Source organism: Bacillus rossius, chromosome 1 (genome assembly GCF_032445375.1).
Source record: "Bacillus rossius redtenbacheri isolate Brsri chromosome 1, Brsri_v3, whole genome shotgun sequence".
NCBI classification, from domain to species: domain Eukaryota; kingdom Metazoa; phylum Arthropoda; class Insecta; order Phasmatodea; family Bacillidae; genus Bacillus; species Bacillus rossius.
Window position 1 is genome coordinate 296,024,114 of NC_086330.1, and position 12,135 is coordinate 296,036,248.

General features: G+C 37.1%; 1 protein-coding gene across 4 annotated transcripts in view; it reads right to left on the minus strand.

The window, feature by feature from the left end:
* LOC134527771 (uncharacterized) overlaps positions 1-12,135 on the minus strand; it is a 263,429-nt gene that overhangs the window by 228,470 nt on the left and 22,824 nt on the right. The window contains exon 1 of one of the 4 annotated variants that reach the window (XM_063360705.1): positions 9,147-9,311. The exons of 2 other annotated variants lie outside the window; for them this stretch is intronic. In XM_063360705.1, coding sequence (XP_063216775.1) covers positions 9,147-9,178 — 32 coding nt within the window. In that variant the 5' untranslated portion in view covers positions 9,179-9,311. Of the gene's footprint in view, positions 1-9,146; positions 9,312-12,135 lie in introns of those variants that run through there. One more of the 4 variants, XM_063360702.1, reaches the window with a different exon arrangement.

A 12,135-nucleotide genomic window follows, 5' to 3' on the forward strand; every position in this document is an offset into this window, starting at 1 on the left:
AATAAAAATATTTAAGACACTTTTATGGCTTGCAAATGGTTTAAACAGATAAACTGTATCCCTGGTAAATGTATTGTGTTCCTTTCGTTTATTTATACCTCAGAAAGGTTTGATGTGAAAGAGAAATATTTATGTTTGTGACTGTTTCTAAGCTACACGTTATGGATATAGGCACTGGACACCCGGCTATGTTGAACTTTGCTATCTGGCGGAATGATATTGAAACATTTTATTGAGTACTTCCAAAATATATTCAATTAAAGGTGAACTCACCATGGTGATAAGAAGTAAGTGAGAGTGTGCAATACTTGCCATGTAATAAAAGAAACTGGGAACGTCCCACACCTCATTTTACAATCGAAAAGCAAAACTTATTTTGTTATAATGCAGTTTAACACAAATTCCTTGCTAATGAGAAGTATATATCAGTATGTCTTGGAGCCCGAGTGTAGAGTCGGAAGCGGGACGTCCGCCATCTTGAATTTTAGTAAGATGGGGCAAAAATCCGCGTGGGGCAAAGGTCCTATCTTCTAATATTTCGTATAAATGAAAACTGTTGGCAACATTGACACAGTCAAGAAAAGTGTCGCCATTGTGGTCATTTATTGCCATGTGTGTCGTGCCAGTGTATAACACCTAGCGAACATAATGAGGTAAGAACTAATTTACTATAATCTGATGTAATTTTGCAGCATTGCATAACAATGTATGTCGCCGGGAACAACGATCGGGAAGGATTTATGAAACCACAGTACGAAAGTGTGCTTCTTTATGGTTACTGTGCATTGGTAGTAGTAGAGATTGTCAAACACAGGTAGCAGCAGGAGTCGCGCACAGGCCAGACTGCGCTCTGGGGCAAGCATCCGCAACTAATGACGGATAACTACGTGTTTCATGCGGATCTCTGCCCCTCGCCCGTGTATGTCTAACATACATCAATTAAATTGTTTAATATAATTTTTTAATTTGAAGTTTCAGCCTCTCTAATGCTCAATTTTTTCTGTGGGTTTAGGCACTTGAAGGAAAATGTTTTGGCAATGTAAATGGTCATTGCATTCCTTTCTTTTCATTGCAATATCCACATATTTAACTTTACTAACTATAAATTCCCATCTTATCGTGTTTTAATATTGAATAAACTGCGCTTAGTTATTACACGAGTGCTTTGGAACATAATAGGGGATATAAAAATAAATTTAGGTATAAAACTTTTATTTTACCTTGTACAGAGGCACTGAAAAAGAAAGCGGGATTCGCTGGTATACTAGCCCTCTCATTAATAGGAAAAATTTGATTATATATTCACAAAGTTTTAAAAATAATTTGAAGACCCTCCACATGCCTTCCTTTACTGAATGATGACATGTATTTGAATTACATCATCGGAGAACAAATAATCGTAAATTAGACTCTAAAATCCATTCTATATTTTATTTCAGAAACTACACAAGAAAAACAAAAGCGAAGGCTTGCACTCCGGAAATGCTAGCAGTTGCAGAGCAAAAGCTTGCAGAAGGCTAGTCCAAAAGAAAAATTGATGCTGAGTTAGGTACCGACGAGTCTACATTGCGCAAGCTTCTAAAAGTTGGAACTGGTTTTACATCTCTAGGCCGGTATAAACCAGTTTTTACAGTTGACCAAGAAGCCGAATTAGCAACCCACTGTAGAGACTTGGATTCGCGATTTTATGGTCTCACTTTGCAGACATTGCTTAAACTCGGCTTTGACTACGTGGAATCAAATGGAATCGCCCACCCTTTTGACAATGCAACGCAAATGGCGGGAAAAGATTGCTGGGCCTATAGATTTATTGAAACACATAATTTGGCACTCAGAACACCACAGAAGACGAGTCTCGGCCGAATTATAGGGTTCAACAAGAGCAAAGTCAAGATGTTATATCACAATTTGTCTGTGTTGTACAACAAGTACAAATTCCCACAGTTTTGTGTTCTATGAGTGGCAGTGGTATTTTTGTCCCACCTGCAATAATATTTGCACGCAAGCGAATGAGAAATTAACTTCTAGATGTAGCTCCTCCAGAAACAATTGCAATGTGTTCTGACTCGGGTTATGTAAATTGTAGCCTCTTTATGCAATGGCTTCGTCACTTTCAGGAAAAGGAGCGAGCTGACATTGATCATCCTGTATTGCTTCTGCTGAATAATCATTCGTCACATTTGTCGCTAGAAGCAATTAACTTCTGCCGTGACCATAGCATACATTTGCTGACACTTCCACCCCACAGTAGCCACAAAATGCAACCACTTGACAGAAGCTTTTTCGGACCACTGAAAGCTTTCTATGCTGATAAATGCAACAAATGGTTAGTGACACATCCTGGAAGAAACATAACTCCCTACCAGTTTTGTTAATTGTTCGGTAAAGCTTATGAAAGGTGTGCAACAATAGAGAGAGCAGGAAATGCTTTTAGAACATGTGGGATCTGGTCTATCAATTCTGATGTATTCACGGACGAAGACTTTCTTCCTTCTAGTGTCACTTATTCCGCACAAAATAGTGAACGTTGTAGTGAATAACATAGAGATAACAGAGCAGAAACTTCTCAGGTGGACAAAGAAGTTGATTCAGAACAGTCAACGTGTCAAACAACTCAAGATATTCGTAGGTCAGTTCCTAATATGGACGATCCTAATCCTGTGACTCCTCCCTACACATGTGAACCATCAATAGTCTTCGACATAAACAAGCCAGGTTGCTCAGGCGCTAAAGCTAGAACTCCAGTTTCACCAAAAGAAATCCTTCCAATGCCAAAGAGGTCTGAGCAAAAAAAAAACGGAATAAAAGAAGCAAACATTCTGAAATAATATCCAGTTTGCCATACAAGAATAAATTGCCTAAAGATCTGAAAGAAAAGGAGAAAAAATGGCTGATAAAGACAAGCGAAAGAAAAAAAACGATTTGGAGTGAAGAAAGGTGGTGTTAAACAAGTAAAATCAACCATTTAGTCAGACAAAATACAGTACCCAGGCGGTGAGGCATTGTATAAAGACCCACTTAACGAGGAATGGATCCAGTGTACTTCATGTGAGGCATGGTGGCACGAAAACTGTAGTGCATATGAGGACACACTAAACTTTGTGTGTGATTTGTGTCAATGAAGCTCCAGAATTTAACCTGTCTGTAAACTACTAGATAAATGTTGTATTTGTCCCTTCACTATGTAATAATAATAATAAAAAATTTAATGTAAATAAAACAATCATTATAAAACAACAAACTCGATATTAAATTACAATATGAAACTTTCAAACTAACAATAAATAGAAAAGGACACTTAAGTACAAAAATCACGACTGAGTTGACAAGCTGTTCCAATCTATATTTTAACTGATTAGACACCATGGTAAGTGGTATAATTTACGTTACAAAAGTTTCCGCTCCCAAAATTTGGTGCTTTAAGAATTGAAAACAGTCGCCTAACGAGTCCTCAAATTGCCGTGCAGCTCCTTGACGACTCCCCAAGTCCTCGGCGGGAAAGCATCATGGCGGCGCACCAAATGATCCGACCAGCAGAACACCAGCTCTCAAATTTAAATCTTAAAAATAAAAGTGAAATCACAATAAACCATAATATAAATCAAAATGTACAACTATCTTTACATGAGTAATCGGATCTTCCATGGCAGGCATAGGGTTTAACACTGCCTGAGAGGGAGTTTGAACAGAGGTCGTGGTGGGAATCTAACCTTACGTAATACTCGGAAAATGGTCATGACATTTTTTTACTCAGAGGACCTGGTCGTGGCTCGTTGGCTCAGCGGGCCATTACTTTAGCGCTGCTCGGTGGTTAGCTTGACCTAATTTCCTACTTTAGGAAACACACAAAAAAATAAAACCATTTGCCGTCTGGAAGTCCAAGAATCCAAACAATATAAAATAACTGCATCATAATGATGCAAAATAAACTACTGACTTTAGGGAGAGTACAAAAGAAAAATGTTAAATTTTGAAATTTTGTTTACCTAGATGTACAAGCTACAGTGCTCAGTTTTGTGTACGCACGTGTACATCACCACATAAAAAAAATTAATATTGACAAAATTTGATAGAAATATCATTTCAAATGTTTACTTTTAAAATGAATGATAATAGTTTGCAACAGTAACCATAAAAAATTATTATTCATTTACTTTGAAAATTGTTGATTTAACATGGTATGTCATCATGTCATCATGTGTCATTAGTTTGAATGTAAGGAAGTTTATAATTAATAGCTTAGTTGCTCACAGAAATGTCAATGTTAATAAAGAGTACTCTATCTTTAAAAAAATTCATCATCTCAGTGCTAGCATAGGAAATGTGTGGGAAATTCGACCAGCACAAAGACAATTTAATTTCAGAAACCTTTCTTCAAAAGCAAGAGTGACTACACCTCATTAGGTGGTCACGAAAACCATCAAAACAAAAACTAGGCACATTGATTTTGAATGTGTGTGGTAACACGAAGAAATTATATGATTCTGTTTACATTTCTTGTAAACGAAGGAGATTGAATTAGAGTACCTACTACTGTATTTTACTTGAGAGTATTAGTTTCGTTTATAAAAGTAGTTGATGTCTAGACTGTGTTTCAAAATTATTTTTTATGAACTATAAAAATTATAATTAAGTATAATATGCTTAGAATATGGAAACAATAGCCGTTACTTTACATGGGCTTTCAAAGAATATTCGTGTTACATTATAAGTTCCCCTAAATGAAGAAAATAATATGCTCCAAAATTTAATGCCGGAAGAATTACGCATTGTGTGTGTTTTGTACCAAATAAATATCTTTAGTAGATGTGAAAGCATGGGTGCTTTGTTTACAAATTGAGGCACATGGGCATGCCACGTGGAAGGATAGAGGGGGAAGCATGCGCGAGTTTGGCGGCCCTGTCATGAGCGTAGGAATAGCAGCACGTCGGCGCTGACTGACGCTCGACTTTGCCTGCAGGGGAGAAGGAGAAACGGAATTTAAAAAAAAAAAAAAAAAACACGTTAAGGTTCACAACAGGACACCATAACCAAATGTAAACAATAGACGCTCTGAGTTCACTGTCAGAGCAAAACTTATAATTTATTTACGCTCGCGTGGTACATGAAGGTCAATGTCCGCGGCCGTGATAGGCAGGAGTATGTGGGGTGGGTGATGTCTGTGTTGTCACGTGTTATCACGCACGGTGCAGCTGGCAAAGGTCGTTTGCCGACCCAGCCGAGAGGAAGGGGGGAGGGGGAATTGTACGTGACGATAACGCGTCACTGAGTGCAGCTGTCTCGCGGTGCGGCGTCCTGCAAAAGGCGAAAGTGAATTTTGCTTTGAGATTTTAAATTATGAAAGTTACTTATAGTCGCGTTACAAAAAAGATAGGTATGCCAGCTTACGTATCTAAATTCATTTGAACCTTACATCTGCCACTGCCACTTTTTTATGATGGCCTTTGCGTCAGTTTGTTATATGATAATATTTAAGAGAATAAAAAATTTTCTTCGGAAATGGTGGGCTTTGGAAATGAAACATTCAACAACGCTTTAATCCTCAGAGGTGAAACAAAGGCAAAACAAAAAAAAATTACTGTCTCCCAGAAAACACTTTGGAGAGAGTGGATCGTTTGCTTCAAAACACCAGATAAAAAAAAAATGAAGGTTCCTCTATAGCTGTGCTTCTATTTTGACGTGACAACGTCTAATAAATCGATGAACGCCGGCTGCACGCACTAAAAAGTGTCCCGTTACGCTAATTGTCCCGTTACGCTGATTGTTCCGTTACGCTGTGTTCCGTTACGCTGTCGGCGAGTGCAGTAATAATAGGTTATGTTACAATTGAGTAAAAAATTATGGTGATTCATATAATTGATGATAGATATTTGATTACAGCTTATTTATATGAAAACTTGTTCATAATTAAATTTAAACTTTATAGATAAACGCCAGTTTTCAAAATTAATTACAAGTCATCTACACGTGAACTGTTTCGTCGACTGTTTATAAAGTGAAGTGAAAAGTTAATGTGGTTTTCATTGCTTATTACAACAATAATTTCGGCAATAAAGGTTAATTATTCTTGCATTTTAAAAATCTGATAATTAGTTTAATTTCAAGTATTTATTGTTTTATTATTAAAATTAAAATGATTCAATTTTATTCATAAAAGTATGCAATCATTTCATCAATGTTTTGTTATGACGTTGTCACGTTAAACTATCGTCCGTAAACCGACTTTACAGACAACCATTTTTTTTTCTTTCGAAGTTAATTGTAACAAGAGAAAACAAAGATCATTTTGGCGGTAAGAATTTATTTTATAAAGAAGTTAAATATACTTAAAATGTATAATAGATTACAATTTATAATATGGGTTCATAACTGAATGAGTAAGAATTTTATAATAGGAGTCGGCCCGGAAACATTTATAACAATAATATAAAATACAAATTCATTCTACATCTTAATCAGAAAAAATCATTTACGTAATCACAGTTTCCTGTGTTGCTTACAGTTAGTACGTCTAGTTCTCGATAATATCAGAATTATAGTCTTTTAGTCATTAACTACTTTAGCTGTACATATTTCATAAACTGCTGGCATCCCGTGGCGAACAAGCCCGCTGTGGGTCTCGCGGAGAATTTGGAGGTAGTATTGTCGGGAGTGATAAATTCGGATGGTGACGGGCTACCAATTCTTGGATTCTTGGATTATTCGACAGTTCTTCGACTGTACTTCGACCCTGTCTGCGAACAAGCCAAATCCAAATGAATCAAACCTGGTCCGCAGCCAGTCGTTAATTAGGCATAAATGTCCACAAAAGGGCAAATTGTCGGGGAAGAGAAAGCGTGTCGAAAACTCACCAAAACAGGATGTTGTGGTGTGGCTTCAGGTGAAGTCTCGCCGATGTGCCCGCGAAATATGGACCGAAATGTGCGGTAGACGCGGAAGCACTCATAATTTTCCTGTTTTTTTTTTTTTTTTTTTTTTTTTAGTTTGCACTGTTTGGTTTTCATCGATTGGTAATCCCTGATTTTTTTTCATCTCTGGGCTTTCCAGTCTTTTTTTATGCTACAATGTCATACATCGTTATCGCTACGCAAGATTTTGGCAGTGTTTAATCATTTATTGGCAAGATTTTGGCACTGATATCCACTAATGTTTGCGGTGAGCTGGCATCGTTGCAATGTTGCCTATGCTACATAAAGAGGTGTCCATAAATGCTTGTCTACATATATTATGTACATTACACGTAAAGGCAAGGACATGCTATACTTATTTATTTAGCATAGACGGTCCCAAGTCCGTTGTTTCAGGACTTGACCTGCGGTGTGTGTAAGTGCGTGAGGGGAAGCATGTTCATGATTGTTCAAGGTAGGGGGAGAGAGAGACTACCAGTTGCGCTTGTTTCTACATGTATATATCATTGAAAAATACGAAATGTATATTTTGGATAAAAACATATATATTTATTAACATAATTGTGAATTTGCTTTACACAATAATCCCCTAGTTATTAAAAGAAATTTTGAGAATAAAATGTTTGGAACACTTTTGAATGAGTAAATAAAAAATAACATATTAAAATAAATATATCAGGATAGTAATCTATTCACAATGAAATTTACACTTATTCATCACCTCACACCAGCCATTTACAGAGAAAAGTTATTTTTTTGAAATTATATTCACAGAAACACACTGTTATTTTAACAAAATATTTCACAAGTTTATGTATCACTGTAATAATATTAATTTTCATGTACTCTTAATTTCTTTAATTGACTGTTCTATTAAGCACAGTGGAAAGATTTGAAAAATTTATCACACTTTTCAATTTGGTTTCTGTAAACTGGATCAGTCTGCTGAAGGCAGGCATTTGTCGTCTTCTGGGTCACCGAGATCTGTTTCACAAGACTCCACTTGGTCGAAGGCCACATCACTATCATTACACGAGATGTAGTGTATTTTGTTAGTTAGATTGCGGTTAATACTCTGTGGTTTTTTGTCTAGAACAAACTAGCCGTGCTGTGGTTCAAAGATGTAAACATGTGTCTTTTCACCAACCTCGTTGACAGAAGTAATGGTAAGATGCTTCGCTACGTAGCCCTCTTGTTATTTAAGGCACTGAACGTTACGAAACATTGTCATCACAGTATAAAGTCTTGTAGTGGTTGACGCGCTGACCCTGTAAGGCTGGGGAGCTAGGACCTGCTCAGATGCTCGTGGTGGTACGGCACTCAGAAGCTAACCTGCTGTACTGAATAGCTCGTCGCTTCTTGCACCAGATTATTGCATGTGGAGTGTCCGGAACAGACAAACTGCCTCTGCTGCACTTTGTACATGGCAAAGAGTCTTGTATGTCCTTATCTTGCTGTACGTTCACTGGCGGTAGACGTATATTATGTCGTACAGTGCATAAACAAGCAAGAAATATTTTAGTTAATAATACTATTTTCGTCGCCTAGTCCAGAACTGCTCTGACCCGCACTCGTAGTAATCAAACGTTGCCTCCTCCGGGATGACGAACTGCTGTGACCGAGTGTTCTGGAGCTGCAAGTCTGTGTTTATAGTGTAGTGTAGTTTATAGTGAAGGGGGTAAGGAAATGGTGGAAGGTGTAAGTAGTATGTAAATGTATGTCCTGGCGCAGGGTTAAGGGTGAGGAGCTGAGTGTACGCCCACCATCTTGGATTCTGACGTCATGATGGCCATATTGGATGACCTTGACTTTGACCTTCAAAATTTACCACAATTAGTCATTTGCCCAAAATTTCTCAAAATTAGGCAAAATTTCCATTTTTTTTTCTGGAAAAAATCCGTACTCAAATTCTCAAAAAATTCCACAATTATTCCAAATATAGGATTTGGAAAACCTCAAATTACTTTTTGCCTTACAAAGAACAATTTCCTAAAAGAGGCTTAAGCATCCATGTCTAAAGCCTCTTAAAAGCCTCTGACGTCGTCTAGGATTATGACCACCATCTTGGATTATGACGTGACCATTGCAATTTCCGTTTCTGTCGCCAACTTGAAAATCCGTCATTTTTATGTTAGAAAATCGGGAAAAAATTTAAATTCATTAAAAATGTTAAATAATCAAATTTAATAATAAAAAATTATAAAAAAATTATTTTAAAAAAAATTAATGTTCACTTACATCATACCGCTCGAAGTCCTCGGTTCAAACATGGCGAGGTCAAAAATAAATAAAAATTTACGACCGATCCTTCCTCCACGGAAGCCGCTGGCAGACTGACCTCCCACCACTTATGTCAAGGTATATATATCGTCAGCAAGTATGAAGTCATGACCGTCATCTAAGAAATCTTTACTTATTATCCGATTTTAATAAAAAAATATTTAAATACCTACCTATAAAAAATAAATAATCAAAATTTGATTTAAAATATTTTTAATAAAACAGTTGCATGTTTTGTTACGACCACCATCATGAAAATCCGTAATTTCAATGCCAGAAATTCCAAAAAAAAAAAATTACAAAAAATATTTTAAAAATTGCCTACTTTAAATGTTTAGTTGAGTATTTAATCGATTTCGGTCCTCGGTTCGATTTCCGACGAGAGAAAACCAGTAATCTATTAATGTATTTGAAAAATTCTCAATAAAAATTATAAAAATGTCTTACTGCACACCCGACATTTTGAATTATATCACCACTGTATCAATCATCGTTACGGACGCCATCTTGAAAATCTTTATATATTATCTGATTTTAATAAAAAAAATTCATACTTCATCAAAAAATTAACTTATTAGAATACTGATTGATTGGATCGATTCCCGTCCTTGGTTCGAAACCGGTAAGAGCAAAAAATTAAAAAAAAAAGACAGATCCTTCCTCCACGGAAGCCACCTAGACTAACTTCTCACAACCAATACCAAAGTATATACATATATCGTCAACTAGTATGAAGTCATGTCCACCAACATGTATACGTCTGTTGGAGGCCGCCATGTTGTTTTCGTCTGCTATAGTGTGCTGATGACCTGTTAGTATAATTTTCTGTTCACCATACCTCGACTGTTGACATTGACCTTGACATTGAACTTTGACCTTAACCTTGAAATTTGACTTTGACCATGAAATTTGACATTGACATTAAATTTGGCCTTGTTCTTTAAATTGACATTGTCCTTGAAATTGACCTTGACCTTGAAATATGACTTGACTTTAAATTTGACCTTGACCTTGACGACCATCATAGGTCCGACATTTTGTGTTCAGTACATGCTACTAGGAGCTACCACCTGCTAGAGGACATTGCCACCATCTTGTGTTCGTCTGCTGGAAGACACCATCTTGTGTGTGAAATAGTCTTATAGAGTGCATTACCATCATGCTAGTTTTATTGTAACCCGTTAGAGTGTAGTTATCATATATTATTACTGAGGTACCCGCCATCCGGAAAATTAGACGCCATCTTGGATTCATGTAATAATTTAGCTATAAATTCGGGAAAAAATTCTTAAATACAACAAAAAAAATTCAATCAATTTACAGATTCATACGAAACTTGGTTCGATCCCTGGATGATATAAAATTAATTTAATATAACATCAATTTAGCATAATAGGGACAGGTTCGAAAATAAAACAGCACAAGTTCTTTTACAAAATACATTTTATTACATATATTATATTCTACTACAGAAAAACTTGCGAAAGTTAACAATTTCATAAAAATTTAGTTCCGCATCGGTGTGAAATGAATAATTCGAAGCTCCAATCGGTTTATACTCGACAGAGACCAACCAGAACATTTACTGACATAATCCTCCTCTTCTTGACAGAGTTTCTGCACATCGTGTTTAACAGTTTGCTTCACATAGTTAGAACTGTAAATTACTGCAGCCGATGTCTTGAATGCACACTTCTTCACTTTGTCATCGAACGGATATGGTTTGCCATGTACACAGTCCAGCCACAAGATATATTTTAATGGACCGTTTGTTGCTACGTCATCAGTAAGCTGATTGATTATGTTCTGCCTGATATCCTCAAGAAAATTACAAATGTCTTTTGACTCACTTATCGTATTTAGATAATAATAGTCTTTCAATGTTCCACGAAATGCAGACTGCACCAAGTAGAATCCATTATCATTCACCTGTAATGCACCGAACACAGTTTTAGGTTTAGTTCCGTGTCCAGATTTCATAGCATTCGGTTGGTGCACATCTGATTTTTTTTGTACGCTCACGAGTCTTCAACCTAAACTGAGGAGTCGTATTTTCTAAGGGTAGTTCAACAGTAGGCATACGGACTTCACCTTTACAGTTTTTCGCATGTCAACGCAAATTATCAATTCGAGTAAACCATTCATGACACTCATCGCAGCGAAACTTCATGCGAGAAGGATTCTTCGTACATTTACTCCTCTCATGTCTTCGTACATCATGGAAAAATGCGAACGACGTATCACAGTAACTGCAAGGATACCGTGGTGATGAAGATGAGCCTTTCAGACCTTATCCAGATACTGACGTTGCCACAGTTGTACCATTTCCAGGCATACTCTTAAGAACATCAATGCATCGTTGTTGTATAGAAACCTTTGCTTTTTGCCGCACAGCAGGACCATTTACATGTTTTCGTGTGTGTTACAAGTATTATCTTTTCTGGCAAACTGCTTATGACATTTCTCACAACCAAACATGTTGCGAGGAGGATTCTTAGCACATTCTCTCTTCTCGTGTCGACGAGCATTGCTGATTTTTGAGAAAATCTTGTCGCAGTAACGACATCTATGTTCGTTACTTGTTGTCGATTCGCCATCCATTGAAGTCTCCATCGAGGGCGAAACAGCGTTCGTCGAGGTTTCCTGTACAGCCAGCACTACCGGCATTAAAGTCTCCTCTGCTGGTGGTACCACGACTGTTGAAGTGTCCTCCAGTGTTGACGTCAGGGTTCTCGTAGTCGATAGTACAACCTCCATCGAGTTCGTCGTTAAAGACGGTAAAGATGCCATCGACTTCACAAGAACAGGTAACTACACGACTTATGCACCAGATGAAACAAACTAGGTGATCCTTACACCGTCGACGACAGTAACAAACTGAGCGACCTGCTGTCTAGGACTCGCTTATATACCCGCGACCGGTCGATTAATTTAAAGCAAGAACCAT